Genomic DNA, 23,290 nt, shown 5'->3' on the forward strand with positions numbered 1-23,290 from the left:
ACTACAAGACTGATGAACAGTTTGATCTTCACTAAACAAAGTTTCAGTTTACTGACGGTACACTTTTCAGGTGAAGCAAAAGCTACATGTGCATGAATGTGCAGCCAAACAAGTCTACATGTATTGCGTGATGCTGTTGAGTTAGCATGAACCAAACCTGATAATAAACATTCCCAGCACCTTGTTAAATGGATGCACCTAAATTCAAACAGTTCTTAAGACATATTGGGGTCCTTCCTAAACTGGGCAGGTGTTCCAGATAGCAATAAATAAAGATGATGATATGTACAATGACACAGTATGTGTGTCTTGCAGTTTTATAGGTTGTGACCCTGTTATTAACATTCTGAGGAACTAACCAGCCTGCAAACATGCTGTATGTGGCGAACATGTTTATAGTCTGTGTTTGAGAGCTAGTTTCTGTCAGTGGATCCACCCCTAATACATGTGCCTTATCATGTTTGTTTTTATTGTAATAGGTGAAGATTGCCTATATCAACTTCCTGAACCACTGCTATGTCGACACAGAGGTAGAGATGAAGGAGATTTATACCTCCAACCATATGTGGAAGCTGTTTGAGAACTTCCTGGTGGACATTTGTCGAGTAAGTTACAATGAATTTGACATCTCAAAGTGAGGCTGACTGTGCTGTCGTGCTCTGTATTATATCATGGATTTGGCCGATTATGGCAATACCGCATGCAGTGTCTCACCTGTCGCACACATGCAGGAAGTGTGATCCAGTGGCTGTGCGTCATGTTAATATGTTTTCTGTCCTTGCCTAGGTGTGCAACAACACCAGTGACAGGAAGCATGCGGATACCACGCTGGAGCGTTATGTAACTGAGACAGTCATGAGCATTGTCACATGTTTCTTTAGCTCTCCTTTCTCTGACCAGAGCACAAGCCTGCAGGTAATCTGGACTATGGAGTATTGCTTTTGAAATGCATATTACAAGCAGTCTTGCAATTGTGATTAAAGGTCTATATACACATATATACACTAATACACACTATAAAATATCATTCCTCCCTTTGCATAGATGGCACACCATATGTATGTAAGTAATGGTCACTCCCCCCACATATTTCTTTCCCAACCCTTGGTGCTTGTCGACAGACTGAATGTAAAGAGGTATCTGTGTGAGTGTTCACATATTTATAGCTTAGTCAGCACACAGACTCTGTTGTTCCCAGATCTGTGGGTGTGTTGCACAAGGTTTTACTAGGACATGGTGCAGATGATGTACTCATGCAACGTGGTCACTCTATTTCTTAGACCTTGGTGTAGCAGTGTCTTGTCGCCCACAACTTTCCCAGTGAGCCATGACCAATACCCTTTATAAATCCCCCTTGTGCGGTAACTTTGTGATATAGTCTTGCATACAGTTGCCCACTTGACACCCTGTTTTCCTTTTATGTGGAGTTGTTTTGTTCCAAATTGACCCCATTAGAAACAGTTAATTTTCTTCTTTGTAAGCCTTTTCACATTCTGAGAATTCTGCTTGCTGAGGTTTACCAATACATGATGACATCACGACCCTCTTTCTCTTGCAACAGGCCATCATTCTCGGAAAGATAACTGAGGTATTTATTGTACTCTAGGGCTGTGGTCTGCTAAAAGATTGTTCTTTCTGAGAGAAATCGACTGTACTCTCTATTAAGCACTGGTTTGGTGTGATGTGTTGGGACTGCACATGATCATAAACAGCTGGCCTACAGGACCCAAAGCTGTAGACCCCTCCACCCTAGGTGCTATAGAATACTCACATTGACATCTCCTGCAGAAATTGTGTAAAAGTTTAACCTTGTCAGGGAACACACTTACTTTGTTGATTATTAAATTGTCAATCACAGTTTTTATTCTCCATCTATTCTACACAGTATGTTGTATTTCTCATTGTGTTTTTTCTTATCATCTGCTCTCTTGCTGTCTTACAGACTCGTCAGCCAGTATTTGTACAACTGCTTCAGGGAGTGTTCAGGGTATACCACTGTAACTGGCTTAACCCTGTTCAGAAGGCCTCAGTGGAGGCTTGCATTAAAGTACTCTCAGACGTGGGTAAGATACTGGGCTGAAACCAACCTCCAGTCTCTGATATTATATTAGAAAGGGCACTGTGGCAAACATTGAAAGCATTAAACGGAAATATCTACATTCTTACCTCTACCCAGCTAAGAGCAGAGCCATTGCCATCCCAGTGGACTTGGACAGTCAGGTGAACAACTTGTTTGTCAAGTCCAATAATGTTGTGCAGAAGAGCATCCTCAGCTGGAGACTATCTGCTAAGAACACTTCCAGACGAGACTCCGGCCTGACTACCTCTAAAGACTACAGAAACATCATTGAGAGGTTACAGGTCAGTAGCAAGACATACTGTTTTTTACTGTAATTCAAATAATTGTTTTTTTTCTCAGTTCATTTTAATGTATTTGATAATTTAACCAAACATCTCATCTACCAGCGATTACTCAAGCAGGGGATGATGATTATCAATTCAAAACAGAAACAAAAATAATACAGTGGGCAAAAAGTAAAAGTGGTTAATTAGTAAAATAATGTAACTGGTTGAGAGGCAACTGCAACTGTAAAAATTGCTGTTGTTGAAATGTATTTTTTCCCTCTGCCAGCCCAGTTTATGAAGGGTAACAGGAAGTAGTAGTGCCTTTTATAAAATACATTATTGACAACATTTGATGGCAGAGTGGTACAAGACATCAGGTTCTTTCAGTAGTGGTAATATGGTCATTTGTGCCATAGTCAGTTGGGCAGAGAGGAGCTTGATTGGATTAAAGAAGGTACAAGTACTTTTTTATTCTAAAGTATTAAACTGCCTACTATACAGCATGCACATGTAACTTTGTTTTTTTTGTCTGTATTGATTAGATACATGACCAAGTAGTAGCCCTATGTTTATACAAATGATTTCAATTCGTCACATTTTTCTAAAATGCACAAAATAAATAAAATTAATAATATTTCGTAAAATAAAGAGTGTCCTATAATTGCAACCTGTCTGTTCTTGTGAAATAATTCTCGCACCTAAATATCTGCATTGTCCCCGGTCTGAATGTATTACAAGAAAGTAAGAAGTCAGGTTGAGTTTATAATGAAACGCCATATTCATCAGCATTCATCTTATTGTACTGATTATGCATGGTATTTGAGATATTCTATTCTATTCAACAGAAAACATACAATCTCACATAAAGCCACACTGACCCACAGGTGCAAATTTCAGTTTTTTAAAAATATTTATTCTTTCATTGGCTCCGGCCTTTGTCCTTGAACAGACAGTTGACTGTGAATTGTTTTATGCATTTGATGGCTGTCACCATCATCCGCCAGCATCTGGGTATAATCCACAAATGTGCAAAGATGTGGAGCATCGGTGTAGTTGAGGTGGCCAAAGCGATCACACGCTTAATTATACCTAACTTTGAGCCTTGATATAATTTTAATGGGTTAGTTATATATGTATATAAATGCACCCCCAGTGTAGTCACAAAGAGGGAAATTAGAGTTAGGATTAGAAACTGAAACCGTTTTTTGTACCAGGCTGTAATCATGTTTATTTCTGCTGTGAAGTTCAGCATTTTAACGTCAGGGTTTATAGAAATAAACTCACTTTTGGAGCCAGGTTCAAGTGGCCATTCAAGGAGCTGCAGTTTTTGGCACTTGTCTGTTGGCTTCAATCTTCAGCACAGGAGGTTTCTGCTTGACATAGTATATAGATATATTTTATATGGTATATCCCTTGAATACCAGTGATTGGTGCAATTTAAGTACAAGTAGCAGAAAAAGTCAACAATAATTAGAATAAGCCCAGTCTGCGTTTGCATCTTGACTGTACTTTGCATAGGTATAAAAAAAAAAAGTGGTGTGTGTGTGAGACAATGGGCCTATTAAGAGTCCCCCCACCAATGGTATAAATTGTTGGTAATACGGCAAGAGTGCTGCAGAAGCGGTTTCAAACATTACGGGAAAAAAGCTGTTACACCCTATTTTCTTGTAACACATGACTCAGACATTTTTTCAGACTTCCAGTGAATACTGACTTATCCAGTTCTGCTGTTATCTCTACTTACACAGGAAACGCAGGTCCTGTGTAATGCCTTTTTTTTTTAATGAAAATAAAAAATTCCAATTCCGAGACCAACCTACTCATAATAGTGTTATAGAGTTTCCCAAGATTGTTTTTGCTTATTCACCAACCTATTCCCAGACAGGAGAGTATGATTCAACACATTATTGTCATTATGTTTCTCACACCTCCTAATAGCACTTTTGTTCTACCACTTACTAGACAGCACACGCAGTACTATTATCAACACACTAGCCAATCTGAATCTCTTAGTGATACGATATACTTTCAGAAATGATAACTACTATAATAAATAGTTCATTTGTACTGTATGAAAACGTACAATAATGTATATCCTTCATTTTTCCTAAGAAAAATTTGCTTTTGATTTCTTTGTCACTTTTCAGAAGTTTCCCTTGTTATACATTGATATTGTGTCATAAATCATCATATAAAAGCTGTATTATTAAGGCTGTTATGTCAACAGTCAGTAAGTCAAAAAGTGTTGCAGTGTATGCAGGGATGTGATAATAAGTTGGTTTATTTATATTTTAAATAAAAAGTTCAACACTAATATTCAAATTGTGGTTTCATTAGGTGTGTCAACATGCTTTAGTCTTTTTTAGTAAGTCTACAGTTTCTGGTCAGTCTAAGCTCTGGTTGTATGTCACTGTGCTCTGCAGGACATAGTGTCAGCACTGGAGGATCGTCTGAGGCCGCTGGTCCAGGCTGAGCTCTCGGTGCTGGTGGATGTCCTGCATCGTCCAGAGCTGCTCTTTCCTGAGAACACGGAAGCTCGCAAGAAATGTGAAAGTGGAGGATTCATATCAAAGTAAGTATGAATCTCCAACCACTAAAATGTCTTTGTTTGACCTAGGCTTAGATAACATACTTTTTTAAAATTTGTTTACATACAGTTTATGTTGTAATTTCAGTATAGCTGTAGAAAAATGGCATTCTTTGTATTGTGTAGTTTAGAATATACATGGTTACAAGGTTAGAATTTGGCCCACTGGTAGAATTTTATCCCACAAGTTAGGGATAGGACAGCCAAAGTGCTCACTGCAAGGCTCAACTGGGGCAACCAGTGCCCATACTTGTGTTAGCTTTTGTTTGTTCTTTAGGTTTAACTTGGCAACTTAGATGGATGTTGAGCTTCTTGTATTAGTGTACTAATGTTAAGTGTACCAATTTAAAAACACTGTAATGGATATATTAGATATCCTATCAACCATAAATCAGTTTTTTGTGACGTAGAGAAAACAAATCTAGGAAAAATGGGTAAGAAAGTGAGATGCTTCGGAAAATTCTTAGTAGTAATAGTAAGTATGCATTAAATATAATATATTCTTAAACATATATACAGTCAGGAACTGACATTTCAATTGTGGACACTAATATGTTTTTTTTGTGGCTGATAAGTGCTCAGATTGGATTAGAAGGAACGTGGCAGGACACAGAACTGCTGTTGTTGCAGTGATTAGACATTTAAATGTGCTGGCAGGCCCTTATCCTCCAAATCTATTGTTTGGGGCTAAAGAAAGATCACTGTATAATGGCAAACAGCCAAAATAATATGTTGTGATTCCTACAGGAATTGAGGTGTATTTGGAGTTTGGCGGTTGGAGAACTGCGGCTTTCATCAATCGATTTGTATGTCCTCACTTTTCTTTCTCATCTCCTGACCAGACTGATCAAACATACCAAGCAGCTGCTGGAGGAGAATGAGGAGCGTCTGTGCATCAAAGTACTGCAGACACTGAGGGAAATGATGACAAAAGACCGGGGCTATGGGGAGAAGGTACGTACCTCTGGTGTTCCTGCTTCTCATCATTTACTTGTTGTCGTAAGATTTTACCCACATATGAAACACTTTAATGACATCTCGGGGTTACAGTGTCCCTGGCCCATTGGGCCAAACTTACTGGAGGGTATAAGATAAAAAAAACGGTAAAATAAAAGAAGAGACTGAGCTCTGCTCGGTTGACTCTGTAGCCTGTATAGCACACTGAAGAGAAAAAAATCTATACAAATGTCATAGTCTTTTATTTTAAATCACTGCAGCCAGGACAGTTTATGGATACTTGGTGTCATGTCCAGTTTTATGTTTGGAAAACACAGGTACATATTTAAAAATAAAAATATATGGCTTTCTTCCCAAAGTACATTATCAAACAGTAAGTCCAAGTGATAAATGATACATGCATGCTTTGACTTTCTCACTTCACCATTTGACACAACATCCATTGGCTACTAATGATCTTACTGGCTACTAATGACCTCTTGTACTAATCTTTAATTTTTAGCTTCAACTCTGTCAGCTTGTTCAACAACAATAGCAGTACTGTTTGTCTTCACAGTCAACCCATAACAGGAATGTAGATGTTGATACATGAAACTGAGGGCATTACTTTTGATGCAATGGCTGGCTGTATGTTTTAGTTTCTGGTCGAATTTCTGACCATAAGTGGCACAATAGAGCATGTTTTTATGAGCCCCTGTTCTATTTGTACCTCATGCATGTGCAATAGGATGCAGACACAACCAAAAACTGGTGGCAGTAAAAGACAAAAGGGAGGAAAGAAAGAGACCACTATAGTAAAAATGGACAGGATAATAATAGGATAGAATAGATGAGCCATCATTTATGAGACACCCCTCAGCACACAGACCATACTTTTATTAAATGTGCATGAATACAGAACAGCAGCAGAAATACAACATACCTGTCATCTTTTACAAGCAATAATGACCAATTCAAACAAAATTCAACGTTGACGTATTCAGAGCTAAAACATATTACAACAATATATAACATATATATTAAAACATTTATTATTATTATTATTATTATTATTATTATTATTATTATTATTATTATCCTTAATCCATTTCTTTTATGTTGGTGTATAGCATAACACCACATGACTACTGTCATCAGGATGTAAAGGTTGGAGGAGAACCAATTGAAATATCGTTCATGAGGAATATGTTTGACAAAGGCAACAACTGTGTTTAATGTATCATAGGACATACAAGGCAGAGCTTGTTGCTCTATTAGATAACTGTTGAGGCAGTTGGTGGAGGTGAAACGTGGGATTTGCTTGTGACTTGTTTGTGTTCCAGTGTAACAAATATAATGTAAACGTTAGGATTTACATGCTTTCATGGCCAAGATGGGGAGGCCCTGTATACGACAACTTTTGTTGTTGTAGCTTTATGGGAAAGAGAAAGCCACTGCTGAGAAACCTCACAGAGGACCTCAGCTAGTCTGTTTTAGCTAGTATTTTCCGGAAGACATATATGAATAGAATATGTTTTAACAGACATGTCATCTTATATGCCTCTACTTAAATTGACTTAAAGGTGCTAAATACTTGAAACTACTAGTCTTTCATTATTTAAATCTTTCTTTTTCTTCTTTCTTTTAAATCTTTCAATCATTGTCAAGCAAGCTTAATATCAGTATGTGATTTCAGTATTGTAAAACAATAAAACGAGGTGGGAGGGTGTTTTTACAGTTATTAATCATTGTATTGCCAAGTGTGTTTTGGTTTTGAGCTTTAACATGCAATCCTCTCACTGTTTTCACTACCTTGACATGCTGCGTGTGTCTTTGAGACAAGCTTTACATTTGCACACTTGTGATCCAGCTTTACTGTGACTCACTAATCTAGCTCTACTAACTCTGCCCCCTATACTTTTTCTCTTGCAGCTGATTGCCTTTGATGATGAAATGGATGTGGCTGAGGTTGATCATTTTAATTACTATTGTGATGTACATTCGATATGTCTCCCACTAACAACATAGACATGCTTGTGCTGCAAAGACTTTCTAGCATCACATTCTCATCTGTGACACCAATAGCATAGTCCATCCCTCCCTGTTTTGTGCCTGTAAGAGTTGCTCCTAGCCTCCATGTTAAAATGTAGCATACTGCTAGAATGTCTAGCTCACATTATGCAACATGCTTGTCTGTTGTGCCCGTATATGGTTGTGTACTTACTGTCTTGCAGTGCACTGTTTAAGGAAGAAATACGTTTTAGGAGAATAATAATTTACTGAATACATTCGGGAGAGTGCAGGCATACAACATTACCGCATTTTATCAACTTTTAGGTACTATTGTTTATCCATTTAAGAGCTTTATTTGAAAGTCTGTTTGTAACAGATCAGTCCTACAGCTTAACAGCACATATATGCAGCTAAGATTGCTCATCACAAATTGTGTGGGACTTTTAGGCCCTGGAATTTCCGTGGAGGGACAGAGGGTGATTTTCTTTGGGTTTTTTCTTTAACAGTGTCACATATTTTGTGGCAACCAGTTAGAATCTTTTCTCTTTAAACATCATACTCCTGTCCCTTTTTGGGAGGTTTATTACAAGCACACCATCTATTTTTCACAATTGACCCTGTTCTTATTCTTGAGTCAATCATCTTGATGATGATTATTATAAAAAACAAATTTATTCATTCAACTGATCAGTTGTATTTTATAATTTTTCCCAACATGATGGTTTATTTGCTGTTTCAAAGCCTAGGAGCTAGGAATAAAATTCTGAATACTGAATCATTATTTCTCTTCTATTACAATTATTATTTATTTTATTTCTCTATATTTGAGTCTAAAAATACCAGTATGAGCCTAGAATTATCACCTCATTCTAGGTTGCTAAACCAGCAACAGCCCTGTCGGTCACGCAGTTTAGTAGTGTCTATAAAAACTGAACCTGGTAAGGTGGTATTTATTAGGGTCATTGTGTTACATTGCATTACATCAATGAGATGTTTCTTGTTTCTATTTTTCTGGTCACTCAATCTACATTCCACACAGCCACCGTATGATGGATGGTGGTGAGAGAGCATAGTTTACCATCTGAGCCCTTTGCCACGATTGCAAGAGCAGGTGTGGTGTATATATAGCTGGGGATACTCCATCTAACAGATAGTTCATAACACAGAGGGTGGGACTGTGTGTGGCAGCGTGCATGTCATGAGTGTGCGTTGCAAAAATAATTTAGTGGTCATGACCTGTGGTGGCCTTAAGGAGGTGGATAAAACAGGTTTCTCATTTCTGTTTTTCATAATTAGCGGTCAGAGGAATTGTGGGTGTGACTACAGTGGAACTGGTGACTAACATCACGCAATGTGGCATATCCTACACAAATCTAATTGTAGTTTGTGGTGGAGTTGTTTGAGAGGCATTTAGATAAGCTGTTAATATATTTTGTTTAAAAGTTTTCTTTATTCAAACCAGAAGTCAGTCCACTCCCCTTTAACTTACTCAAGGTAGCCACGGGTCTGTTGACCATTTCTAGAAGACAGGAACATGATATCCCTATCCTTTTCTCTCCTCACTGGCTGCCTGTGAGTGGTAGAATCAAACGCAAGACCATGTCACAAGGTCTTCATTAGCAGATAGAGTTGACGTGTAAGCTCATCAGCTGTAATGAATTCATCTGTAGCATCTCGTCAATGTTAGATTGAAATTAGGCATCAAATTCATCCTCTACCTTGGTTACTATAGTTTCACAAAACAGTCTCATATCAAGGTCCACTTACTAGCTTTTTGTCAGGAGTCCTCAAGATGCTATGGATAAAATCAGAGCAGCTACTGAGCTCATTTCAGATTCATCTCCTGATGAGGGCTGTGCAATGTGGTTGAAAGCTCCAGAGAAAAACTACTAAGTGGACCTTGTGTTGGGATTGTTTTACTATCTTTGGTTGGCACAATACATATTAATGTTTACAGCCTACTTGGTAGCTTTTCTTGAAATCAATCCATTTGTGAGCTGTGAGTACACTCTGTCAGAGCAGGAGAGTCCATGCCAGCGGGAAATAACACTGAAAAATGAAGAACAGGGCGACTAGTCACTTAATCAGGAGTGTGGGGAGTGAAAGGGAAGTGAACAATGATTATAGTTGGGGGAATGGAGAAATTGTCGGAAAGGGCCTTTCCAGAGTTGCCAGGAAGAAACATGCTCTCAGTCTCTCTGTTATGTCTCTCTGTCTTATTTTCCCTCCATCCCACCCTCCCTATACTCACCACTCGGTAATGTAGCAATGGAAATCCCCAGCTTCCACAAAAACAGGGCTGTTCTCAGACCAGCCCTTTGTTCCATCAGCTCCTCCCATATGCATCTTAAGAATGTACACATACTGCCTCACCCCCGCAGCACATGCTGTATGTCAATCATTCATGCACACGCCCATTAACACCAGCATTCAGGGTCCTGACTGCTGGCAGCATGTGTGTGGATGTCATACAGATGGCAGACAGGCAGGCCAAAAACCCCAACTTCCTCTCGACAGCAGCAACGTAAACTGCCATGATAGCTGTTATGTAACCCCAGCGTTTAGCCCGCTGCTGCTCTCTGACCTACCATAACACACCCCAGCTCCCACCCAAAGGTCTCTTGGAATGAGCGCAGCTGTCAGTTTCACTAGTATTTGACAGACCCCATCATACTTCTAGTTTTTGCAAGCCTAGTCTGTGGCTGGATTTTGTGCGTGTGTGTATATATCCAGGGAGGGTGATGAGAGAGCAGGATAAAGCAGAGTGACGGTTTACCCATTAGCAGAGGTTATCTCACTCTTCCAGAAATAGAAACGTGACAAAATGCGAGCCAGGGGAAAACAAGACTTGACTAGCCTGCCACCCTCATTGTCAGGCCTGATCATATCATTCACTGCATGTGTTTGTGTTTCCTTCACGTGCATGTGAACCTATTCGCTTGTTAGACTGTGGGAGGTCAAAGCGGGTCAGATGGAGACGATGTTTCCGTCTTATTCTGGTGATGTAACACGGTTTGCCAAGAATGGTGCTGAACACGTAACCCCTACATACAAGGTTATATAAGGGACTATTTCTATGCTAGTGTGGTGGTCTTGTGTATATGAGTTTCTCAAGCTCTCCGTCTGTATTTATTCCAGGCCACCACAATCTCCTCATTATCCTGACCAATTATTTTTTTTTTTTTTTTGCTAGAGATACCTAGATTACCATGTCCTCTTTTTTTTGCCCCCTCATCTGCGTTTTTCTGACCACATCCCTACCAGTACTTCCACAAATATTATTGTTTCACTTCACTTTCACTTTGTCCATCATGCTTTTTTCTTCTCCACTGTCTGCCACTCCCAACTCTGCCAAACTACCTCAGATAAACTCTGTTTGTCTTGGTTTATACTCCTGCCTGCTCCTGCGGGTGAAGTCAGGAGAGTCTGGCCTGTTGTTTTTGTCTTGGTCAACAGGGGGAGCTGCAGACGTTCCTCAGCAACACACAGCACTGTCCCAGTTTCCTTAACTTAATGCTGCACGATTCTTGGGCTCCAGCCAGCTCTCAGGAAGCAGTTACATAAGAGCCAGCAATTTTATCTCCTTTTTTTCCCTCTGTTTTCTTGGAATTTTAAACTCTCCACTGATGTGTGACCTTCAGTGGTAATTGGCAATAAAAGTGCAGCAGAGATGTCCTCCAGGAGACAGTAGCAGTGGTGCACCTCAATGTAGGAAGCACAGGGTAGATTGGGGGGGGCATGGGAAAGTTAGGGATTTACTTTGGTTGGTGAGTGTGCCCTTCAGCTAACATAACACCTGTTAATTATTTAAGGTCTGGCTCTGTTACAGGATAGTTTTCTATTGTCAGCAGAATGCTATACACAACGTTCTTCTGCCCTTTATTCTGATGACTTATTTTCTTTAATTATGAACAGCCAGTTTCCTTTATGACTTCCCAGTGAGTTGAGGTAAAGCAGTGCTCACTGTGTCAGGGAGTTTTTGGGATATGGGTTCAGGCTCTTAATTATGTTAATGTAAAAAAAAGGGGGGGGGGGGACAGTACGTCTACTGGTAGCCCCTCTAGAAATGTGCAACATCCCCGGAGGAATATACATATTTTTTTCAGTAAGATCATACGATCTGAACTTCCTATGTTTCCACAAATGTCTTGATTCTCTTTGAGTTTGTTTGTCTTGCATCACGTCTATGGATATTGTATCACAGATTATAAGAAGCATAATAAGTGGAACTAATGTATTTTTTTTACATACCAAAATTCAAACTGGATTTGACAACGTTAGCAATGGATGTTGAATAAAGCTTCAGGTGCGTGCATGTTGCATCACCATTTTTCTGTGGAAATCGATGTGATGACGTAAAAGGGGGCTTGTTATAGGGAAATTCCTGTCCAGTTGCATAATTAATCAGCATAAACCACCATGACTGGGTTGCAGAGAAAGACATATGGTCATGTTAGGCTGCTTGTTTGTTATTTAGTTCTGCCGATTCGCTGTGTGGTGTGTGTGCATGTATATACTGTAGGTATTTTTATAGCTTTGTCATTAAAATGAGTAGTTTACTTTCATAAGCAACCAGAATTTGAATGCATCTATGCTCTGTAGGCATTCACCAAATTTATTTTTATTTTGACATGGGAATTGACATTTGATGATAAGGGAATTTCTTTTTTATTGTTACATAATATTATTCTACCAAAAATCAGCTGGATTACAAAAAATTCTCACATGGCCTTCATATAGCAGCCAATATGCACACGCAGATGAATGTACATACTGGTACTCACATGAGTAAGAAAGTATTTTTTGTCACGTAGGGGAATAGGCTGCTACACTTTACAGCAGGAGGTAAACCGTGAACCACAGAATACTAAACACACCACAGTATAGAATTTTAGTCAAAGATCTATAGTGTGATTAAGGCAGGGCAATTGTTTTTATTTATTTGTACACAGTTTCTGATTTCTTTCTGCAATAGGTTAGTGCTGCTTATCATCTTTGCTGTCCCATAATGCTAGTGCAAACGCATAACACGAGAAACGCTGAAATGGAATCATTTCCTACATACCGTAAGCAACAGATTTTTGGTTCGTATTCTCTCTGCCCCTGGCTCTTTAAGTCACGCACAATTATGATGTGAAGCTGAGCATGTGACTGCCAATCTTAGTGATCAGTAGAAAGCCAGATACAGATGGATGCATCAGCAAATATCAGCCTTTAAAGGCGACAAGTTTGTTGGTTACACTTTCAAGGGAGGATGCTATTCTTTGGTGGCAGAAGCAACCTAACTAATTCAACATCTTCAAACTTTGACTAACATCATCCTTTTATTTCCAATCAGCTGGCACCTCCACCCGAGCCTGAAGTCCCTGCTGAGGTGTGTTTAAGACCCATATTGCCCCACTGCCCGCTAATATGGGTCACTGCTGATCAAAGATCATCTGTCATATTTATATACTAACTCCATCCTCTACATTTGTGTTCAGTCCTAAACATCTCTTTATCTGAATAGAAAAGAGTTACCACCCATGCCCATGTTGTATTTCCTCTTTTGAGGGCCCACTCATGCATAATGCTCACTCTGTGGAACTTGAGTTACGCTACATATCAGCGTTATTGTGCGCTGCCTCCCACTTGTCCACTCATCCGTTCTTCCCCCTTTTCTCCCTTCTGCCCTCCCTCCGGCCTTTCCTTCATCTTTCTTTCCACCTCTTGGTTTTTGAGCAAAGTCCAATTTCCTGATCTTCTTTAAGCGGGGTGGGGGTGGGGTGAGGTGTTTTTCCATGCCAGATTGGTGCTTACAGTGTGTGTCAGTAGCTCACGGCTCCATTATGTAACCTGGACAGAGCTTTTTTTTCTTAATTTTTTCCCCCTCATTTTCATAGCTTGTGTTTCTCCCCCTACGACAGTTTGTCATTCTCTTATGTAAATAATTTTTGCCCTTTTGCCAATGTGACGGTAAAGTAATGAGGGTGTCACTACATGCCAGACTACAGTGTTTGAAATTTCATACACTGGTTGGTCAAGAGCCGGCATATAACTCCTCAGAGTTTTTATAAGATGACGAAGATTTTTGATATTTAAAATAAGCTATGAAAATAACTTTCTGAATAATAAACTCTATGTAAGTAAATTGTGTTTTAGAGTGAATATCAGTTTCTCCTTGCATGAAGCCTTGCATGACTTTGACTTGACCTCACATCTACCCCGACACAACCACTTCCCTCTTAACTGCATGATCTAATTTGCACCCAATTTCCTGCATGCTAATAAATTAACTAATTTGCACTGTATTAACACCCTATTTTGTTTTCTAATTTCTTTTCCAAATTTCCTTTCCGACCTTTTTATTTTTATTTTATTTTTTTCTTATTTTATTGCTTTCTGCTTACTCACCTCACCTTTAAGGAGCTTGATCCCAACCAACCACAGAAGCAACTGGAGGATCAAACGAGGGTAGGTACTAAGAGTGCTTTGCTGTGGTCTGGTCCCAGCCGGCATCTTATGGACGTTACAGTCGCGCTGCTTCCACAGCATGGCACTCACATAATATGTAACATGTGAGACATTAAGTTTGGTTGTTCATCTCTTCTTTGATGGGCGGTGACATGTTTGGCCCAGAGGGATCAGGTGACTGCGCTGCATTGATTTACACCAAACCAATATGGGGAAACACTGAATGTCAGCATATGTTGAGGGCACAGTGTCACCTTTGAACATCACTGACTGAGGTCAGAGGGCAAAGGTCAAATGAGAAGATGCTGTGTGTTGAAAGTGGATGTCTTATTAGGATTAGCCTTCAGGGCTATGACATTCTAATCTTTTCTTTTTTGTGTATTTTTGTATTTAAATCATTTTATTTTTATTTACACACAATTTTAATACAACTGCAGTAATTGTAAGGCTTTTTATGTAATTGCCCTGAGTAGCTCTAAAAGGGCCAAAATAGGGGGTGAAAAACAAAGAACAAGGCTCTCAAGTGGAGCAAATGTACTCTTCAGGGGAGGTGGGTGATCAGGAATTAAAAAATTTGAATTTGGATGCTTCATTATTTTAACCTATCCATGTAACCATGTAACTTTTCACAGCTTTATATGGGCTTTTTTGAAATGTGACTTCAAACTATTAGTGTGATTACGTGTAATTTTGTGTTCATTTTCTGTCTTGTATTGCCACACAGTAACACTGAGTTTGGGTTCCACCTCCATTTCTGTGACTTTAATTGGACTTCATCTTCTAACATCCATTTCACTGATAGGGTGAAGCTCTGCGGCAGATCTTGGTCAATCGATATTATGGAAACGTCAAACCTGGCCAGAGGAGAGATAGCCTCACAACCTTCAGCAACGGCCCACTCACTCCTGGAGCGCAGGGAAAATCTCCTACAGGTGTGTATAACAATACAGCATCTGTGTGTCTACATAGTTATACTACATTGATAAGATAAGATGTTTTTTAAATGATTTACATTGAGAAACTGGGCTGGTGATGCAACAAGCTCGACACGCAGCACAAAACATTTTAATCAAACTAAAATAGTTTAGTTCATAGCTGCCAGCTGTAATATGTCATGCCATTCAAACATAATAGGAACTAAAAAGAGAGAAATAACACCTATCCCTAATTTGTTCAATCATATGGTTACACCAGGCAGGAAACAATCTTAACATGTTTCATAAAGCTTTGGAATTTTTCAGCATCCCTTAATGTCCAAGAGAATATTCTCTAGGATGTAAGTAATGTGGAATCTGCTTAAAGAAAGAGTACACAAAAAAACATTTAAAGATAAATTCAATTTAACTTAGTCAAAATGTAGTTTGAGAGTTATTTATTTAACTGGTTCTGGGTAAACGTTTGGTCAGAAGTTAAAATTCTTAAAAACTGTTTACAGGTTATGTGGAATTTCCTCTCATTTAGGAAATGTTTAGGAAATTAGTTACACAGATTACAATGAATAGTCATAGTGTCAGGCATCACTGATTATTTCCACAGTAGTGGTTAACACAATGGCTTTAATGTGTGTCGACATCGCCCTCCTGGACCACGCTGCAGTATGCCTTTTGTGCATATGTGAAGGCCATAAAAGAAAAAAAACAGTTAAAGCGGCCTCTCCATCTGTCCGTCTCTCAATCTTTGCTCAATCAAGACTGACATTCACAAATGTAATAGATGTTCATAACTGACATTTATTCATTCCAGCAAGTCACTCCGTGTCTTTCATCACAGCTATGACTCATCGTTCATCTCTAATGCTTTAGAGCGGAGAAAAAAAAAATTTGATCTTATTCACAGCCATGGCCTTGTACTCCTTTAAGCCCTTGGACCTCGGCTCTGCTACCGAGCATACTGTGGACCGTGTTGTTGCCAAGCGACCAGAGAGCCAAGCTTCGTCTAGAATGGGATGTGTTGTTGATTCAGTGGCTCGCCCAGCCAGAGATGGCTCTGATGGGTGCTGTTATCTCACCACTGCTTCCCTGGTTGGCTGTGGTAGCCAGCAGCAGCAATAGGAGTTAAAGTGCCTCCATGAATTACAGACACATCTGATGTTATTTGTGCGCTATGGCTGAATGGATAAGACACTTGTGGCTCATTCCTTGTATCATAAACTCCTTTTATCAAATGGCATACTATTAACGCCTGATGAAAGTTAGAATTGTTCAAAATATAATTCAAAAGTTGAAGCTGTAATTCCTTACACCGCTCATTAGATTTGTTTTCCCCTATACTGTCTAAAATCTAGCCTGATAATTAGTCATGAATGACTATCTGTCTCTGACGTCATTTTCAGTTGACACTGAAGCTGCGGTCATGGTTGCTAGGAGTGGCTAACTTAATGGTATTTACACTGATAAATTAAATATGCTGTTTTTTAGAGTTGTTATGTCTGTTTGTGGACACAAGTTGTACAGCTGCATCTATCCCGTATCACTTTCTGTCACTCTTTTTCCTGAATTTAGCTAGCTAGTTTCAGAAAATGATGTTCCCATTCTTAATCCTGCCCAGAAAAAAACTCAAATTGGTTGATTGAGGTACATTAATGCATTAATCCCCGTCTTTTTCAGCTAGGTTAGCTTTGAAATTTTGTACTCTATAACATGTAGGTATTTTATTGGTAGGCTATAATGAACAATAGCACTACTTTAATTAATTCATATTATAGCAACATAAGTTAAATATGAATATAGTGTATTCTGTTCTGAATAAAGGCATCTATCAAACTCCATAAAGCATCTGCATGAACGCCATAAACCCTTAAATTTAATTTTAAATACATTTAATTAACTAAATTAATTAATTAAATTATAACATTACACACATAACCTGTCTGGAATCTGAATACATCAGTATGAATGTAGATGATATTTATTTTCACTTGTGACCTTAGTTGTCAGCTCTGGTGTCGGAGGTCGAGGGGACCTGAGTTTGGCGGAGGTCCAGTGCCACCTGGACAAAGAAGGGGCTTCTGATCTGGTCATTGACCTCATCATGAATGCTACCAGTGACAGGATCTTCCAGGAGAGCATTCTGTTGGCCATTGCACTGCTGGAAGGTGGAAACACAGTTATCCAGGTAAGGGGGGGGGTTACTGGGTTCAAGAGTACAGACCACAAACAGTGCAGAGGAGGGTGGGTGTGAAGTTTAATGAGGTCCAACACTCACACGTCTACGCAGCAATTAACTGGGACTACTAAAAGTATTCCCTTCATAGAGGCATGAGCAGAATCTCAACAAGGAGATGGTATCTCACAGGTTCATAGCTGTGATGTGAAGAATTTAAGTTATTGCCCTGGAGCTCTGCTCGGTCAGTTGAAAATAATGACAAAGGATGACTTCAAATGGAAAAACAAAAAGATAATAAGTTGTCAGTGTGGCAGCCTGGGCACATTTTAACATCTAAATGTAGACGTAACAGTTGGGTGCAGAGAGCATCCTGACATGTTTGAACTTGTTGACGTTTGGAGTTGTGGAAAAAAGAGAAAGTGGAGGAGAGGAGAAAGGGAAGTCAGAAAGTAAGGGAAACAGTAGTCTGCTGGGATAGGTCAAAGCTGTGCAGCCAAACACGTCATCACCTCCCCACAGCCAGCCAGGGGTTGCTAAGGCTTGCTCAGGTTGAGAGTAAAGAGAGGGCTGCTGTTTGCAACTGCATTATTTCAGCTTTGCAGGGTGGCGTGTGTGTGTGTCTGTGTGTCTGTGTGTCTGTGTGGCTGTGTGCGTAAGTGTCTGTGTGTGTGTGTGTGTGTGTGTGTGTGTGTGTGTGTGTGTGTGTGTGTGTGTGTGTGTGTGTGTGTGTGTGTGTGTGTGTGTGTGTGTGTGTGTGTCTCAATGCATGAACTAGAATATGTGTATGCATGTATTTGTGACCAAGTTTGTGAGTACACGTTACTTGTAAGCCATATATCAGTCTATTCTGGTTTTGTGGTTTGTGTGTTTGTGCTTGTGTGTTCTCTTGCATGAACAGGCCTGTTGCATAATAGGCTCATATTTGCATAGTGTTATTACTGGGGGTGGGAATCTTTGGCAATCTTGTGATCGATTATATTCCAATTCTTGGTGTCACAGTTCTCCACTGTATTATGAACACTGTTTTTAATGGTATGCCTCCAGTAGCAGGCAACAGCCACTCTGCTGCAATGTTAGTACCATTGTTATCCAAAACACTGTACATGTCTTTTGAAATGAAACAGACAGTGGATGAAGTTTTCTTTACCCGACCAGAGTTGGTTGGGAGTGTTATAAAGTGCTGCAGTGGGAGTTAGTCGTTCTCATTTGTTTTTAATTACTGGCATTCACACAATAATCTTTCATCTCTCAGAGCTAATTATAAGGTTATTAATGCTTTCCTTTTGTGGTTTGAAAGTGTTTTCTTCAACATAACGTTTTAACAACGTACAAAAAAAGCATTGTGAATCAATTCAGAATCATAGAAGCTAATAATTGCAGTTCTTCAATGAATCAACCCCCTCCACACCCCTAGTCGTTACCTGACAAGGCCTGACTTCCCAGAGGGTACACAAAGGCACTCAAATGACTCCTGTTACATAAGCTGCTGCCTGCCTCTTTGCCTGGGTGAAGAGCCCTAGGCCTCCTAACATTCCAACCGGACTCTCAACTGGGTCATGCTTTGCTGAAGGAAAGAGGGAAGTAGAAGGCACCACCCTTTGGGGGCCTCAGAGGAGATCCAGTAGATTCCCCCTGGTGCTACCTGAGGAAAAGCCACTCCCTACAGCTTCTCTTAGAATAGATCAACTCATCTGATTTAGCCGTCATGTCATGCACTGTTTGACCTTTTTTAAGGTGTCCACTGCTGAAAGTAGTCTGTGGTAAGCATTTTAAGCGGGGGGTGGAACTTTTTTGGTGTGCACCCGAGGCCATTGTAAATGTTTGCAAAGTTCTTTGTCTTGTTTGAGTCAGAGTTTTGAATATAAATGTTTTACACATTAGAATATCAGAGAGTGCTTAGGATGTGAATTAGACCAATTATTTACAGTCAGTGCTATGTAGGGAAATAGAGTAAAGTTATTTGCATAAATGATGCAGAATTCAGTGTAAATGTCTCTGACTCCTACTAGGACAGGGTAGTTTTCCCACTTTACATTTGCTGATTGAAAATAACCTCAAAGTGAACTTTATAAGCAGAGCACTTTATTGCCTTTAACAAGGAGAAGACACAATTATAAAGAAGCATCTTGTTTCTGAATTTTAAGTTAGGTGTTTTTCTCCTTATTTGCCATGGTACAGGGACAAGTGGGCTTTGTTGAAGGATCATGCATGGTCCAGAGTGAATTTACAACATATCAGCAGATGCACCACATTTCCCTGTCTTACATAACGATGGGTTGCCTGCCCCCTTTTCAGGACAGAAGGGTTCTTGTTGTCTAAATGAAAAGCAGGACAAAAACATGCCCACAGATTTCTCCAAGCAGTCTGTTTGTTTGTTTTTGAGGTAATCCAGGGTCGTAGCCTAGCCAACAAAATTTCTGGGAAAAACCAAGTAGAGAAATGGAGAGCTCTTAGTTGACTTCAGAATGAATTCATCCAAGGGCCAGAGCTTGGTACTAGCTGGACTTGATATGGCAGCCCTGAGTGACAGGGTAAGTGTGTTAGTGAATACAAAAAGAAATGGGTTGGGACACAATCCTACCAGCCTTTTTCTGGCTTGCTCACTACATGATGTGTAAAAGTAACACACTTGATACCACAGAGACGTTTATCTGCTGGCTTCACACATTTACTTATTGTACTGAAACAACAACAAATTGCACTTGTTTGTCTATTTACACGTGCAATGCCCTAAATTTCGTAAACAGTAATGTTCACAGTTATACCTGCTGGGTTAAATACAGTTTATGCAAGTACAGGCCAAAAAGTGAGTCTCAGAAGTTGGAAATCTCCCCTAGGACTCTAATCACGAGAGCCTCTCTATCCCTGCAGATATATCATAACTTTCACAGTAAAAAGATTTGTTGATGTCACTGAAGCATCTCATTAATACACAATTTTGTGTGAACAAGAAATGTTTTTGATGCAATCTCAATACTTGCTTTAACTATAGGCTTCTAACATTTTTTCTTTGTTATTCCTTATCTGGCCATCAGCCAATACACTGAAAATGATTCTTTGGTGGATCCCTTAACACGTCATAACTCAAGGACTGTTTAAAAGTGTACAGCTATCACCAGTGGAAATCAACCCCTCCTACCTGCAATTTGCTCTTTGCGCTTAGTCTAACTGAGAATTATATGTCTTCACTTGAAATGCATAAAGTAACTACAAGGGCACTAAGAGTGTAAATCTGCACAAAGTTTACTTTAACTGTGCAGAGTTTGTGCAGGTCTGAAAATCTGTAAATATAACATCCCTGATTGTTTACTGCATTTGTTTCTACAGTGATTTTTGAGATCGCTGTAGTGTTCTTTTGTGTGTTTAGTCATGGCACACCATTCACTTTCATTACAACGGTATGCAACAAATTCAGTTAATTTTGCCCTTTGCCCTGCCCCGTGATTCATATCTACTCTAAAACTTAATGGGTTCTTCCCTGGCCCATGCTACACCATTGCACCAAGTTTGATGAAAATTGGGCTAGAAGTTTTCCCTGTAATTATGCTGACAGACGAAAAAACCCACAAATGGCACCAACATTTTGGTTTTGAAGAAATCTGGCAATAAATGGCAAACTGCGCACACATATGTCAAACATTAATTATTGGCCTACATAACTTTCCATAAATAATTTGGGCCTACGTAGATCGTCATGGACAAGATAACATGTTGTCTGACACGTATGCTCACACCTTACAGCTTGTTATTCAGTGATGAGCAGCAAATACTCTGACACTACTGGTGTAACTTAAGCAGACATGTAGCACACGTACTGTATCATAGCATAAAACTACACTCTTGCATACTCATCTGTACACCCCATTAGCACATGCACACACACGCACGCCTGGATATACTTAGAGGCTAGAAAGCTCACACCAAAAACAGCCCTTTGAGAGAGAGAGTGTGTGTGTGTGTGTGTGTGTGTGTTTGTGTGTTATGTAAGAGAAGAAGTGTAGAAGCTCTGCTCCTCCCAGCCCACTATCCATCTACTCAACGCTGTCTTCCTGACCTCAGATCTTTAACTGTCACAGGAGCAAACAGGTGCCACCACTCTTAGTCAATAGGCTTGTTGTGGCACGCCGCTGCCCTCATCCCCTTCCAAACATGATTAACCCCCCCCCCTTCCTTGGTTCAAGTTTCCTTTACAGCTACCTCTTGGAAAGCTTTAAAAAGATTCTGCAAAGTGAGTTTCCAGGCATGAGTGTCATCAACATACCAACTCTAATCTAACTACAGAGTGGGCAGGGATTCTCCTTTTAAAACCCTGTTTATAGATGTTTAATTCAACCCTCTGCTTTTTAGTCAGATCAGTGCGATTTTGTTGTGGTTGGTGAAGTCACTGGACACATTCTAGACTTTGTTTGACTTTTTGCCTGTACAGAATCTTGAGAACACACACTCATGCGTATTTCTTTCTTTAATTTAAACCTCCTATTTGTCAACCTTGTTGTAGCGTCAAAGAGCAGATCTCCGTGGTTACCAACTGGGTGTGGCAGAATACGCCACTGAAGCCCTCCAATAAGCACAGAGATGGCTTTGTCACTCACCAAGGTGTCAGACTAGAAAGGCGGGAGACGGATAAAAAGAAAGAGAGAGCTGGTGGTATAAACAGGCCTTACATAACTGGCCCGTGTTGATGCCAAGAGCCGGGGTGGCAGCTGACAGTGAATGGAGAGAGAAGTGGAAGCGCAGAATAATCAGAAAGGAGGCCCCGCTGTGCCACCATGTTGAAGCCTTCAAATAGGATGGTGAATTATGAGCAGACCTAAACCTGCTGTGCTGAAGATGAATGACAGCCGCAGGATCAACAGAGCTCTCAGGGGGCTTAATGGCTCTGTAGTGGGACACATAAAGGGTTAAACTGCCTCAGGGGGAAAAGCTAAGGCTTACTGGCTGACTGACCATTTTCTTTAAAGAATGACTCAGCATTCAAGTGGAGGCTAAATGTTGTACACATTATTCAAAATGTTTGTTATCAAAGTTATTATCTGAACCTGTTTCCGTATGTACAATAGTGCATCATTGAATGCTTCGTGATCTCTCGTCAGCTCTGCTAAACAGTGCAATCATATTTTAAACAAACACAAAAGCAACAATGTGGCAGTTGGCTGCTGAAGTACAGCATGGAAAATCTCCCTGGATCTGTATCTCTTAGTCATTGACTAAGTAATTATTTATATATATTTATAAGTATTTATTAATTTACACGATTCAGGCCTTGGATCAAAATATGTTTTAGGAAATTATTCAGCCAACTGAGTAAAATCCCTAATAAACCATGTTCTCTTGATTCATGTATAGGCCAAAAGCTGATTTTTGACAACCATAGAGCCGGCTAACATTTACATTATTTTGTACTGGTGCTGATACAATACCTATTATTCAGCATAGACATATAAATTATTTTTTTTACATTTAATAAAAGAAGTAAAACTACAACTAAAAGGTTTAAAAGGTAATGCAAAACTCCTAAATGTATTACAGACTGAAATTGACAAGAGAGTGATCAAAGAAACTATGTGGTCAAAGAATGGGTGAAGAGGAGAGCAAGCATTTTATTCCAGCGTTTTGTGTTTGCTCTTTGATTGGTACCTAACTGAAGTTTGATACCCACCTCTAGTCTAACTGACTGCTTTTGCCTCTGGTGTATATATATCAGGCAAGTGTTGTATCAGGGAAGAGGTTTTTATGCCTGTAGTCATGAGGTCTGTTTAATATGGTAACCTTATAAAGCTGCTATCCTGGAGCTGTTGTCTGGAGAAATCGGCCTGCTTACATAAGTCTTCTGCTGACTTTTAATCAGAT

At 39.6% G+C, this 23,290-nt stretch overlaps 1 protein-coding gene across 17 annotated transcripts in view; it reads left to right on the top strand.

Annotated features, from left to right (window-relative positions):
- itpr1b (inositol 1,4,5-trisphosphate receptor, type 1b) overlaps window positions 1-23,290 on the top strand; it is an 84,780-nt gene that overhangs the window by 30,119 nt on the left and 31,371 nt on the right. For 4 of the 17 annotated variants that reach the window (XM_051414096.1, XM_051414097.1, XM_051414102.1 and 1 more), the window contains 13 exons: window positions 480-605; window positions 787-915; window positions 1,045-1,062; window positions 1,562-1,588; window positions 1,943-2,063; window positions 2,177-2,361; window positions 4,770-4,918; window positions 5,776-5,887; window positions 7,802-7,837; window positions 13,221-13,256; window positions 14,288-14,335; window positions 15,138-15,267; window positions 17,265-17,449. In XM_051414096.1, the coding sequence (XP_051270056.1) occupies window positions 480-605; window positions 787-915; window positions 1,045-1,062; window positions 1,562-1,588; window positions 1,943-2,063; window positions 2,177-2,361; window positions 4,770-4,918; window positions 5,776-5,887; window positions 7,802-7,837; window positions 13,221-13,256; window positions 14,288-14,335; window positions 15,138-15,267; window positions 17,265-17,449 (1,302 nt within the window). The remainder of the gene's footprint in view (window positions 1-479; window positions 606-786; window positions 916-1,044; window positions 1,063-1,561; window positions 1,589-1,942; window positions 2,064-2,176; window positions 2,362-4,769; window positions 4,919-5,775; window positions 5,888-7,801; window positions 7,838-13,220; window positions 13,257-14,287; window positions 14,336-15,137; window positions 15,268-17,264; window positions 17,450-23,290) is intronic. The other 13 variants (XM_051414106.1, XM_051414108.1, XM_051414111.1 and 10 more) reach the window with 9 other exon arrangements.

Source organism: Dicentrarchus labrax, unplaced genomic scaffold (assembly GCF_905237075.1).
Source record: "Dicentrarchus labrax unplaced genomic scaffold, dlabrax2021, whole genome shotgun sequence".
Lineage (NCBI taxonomy): Eukaryota > Metazoa > Chordata > Actinopteri > Moronidae > Dicentrarchus > Dicentrarchus labrax.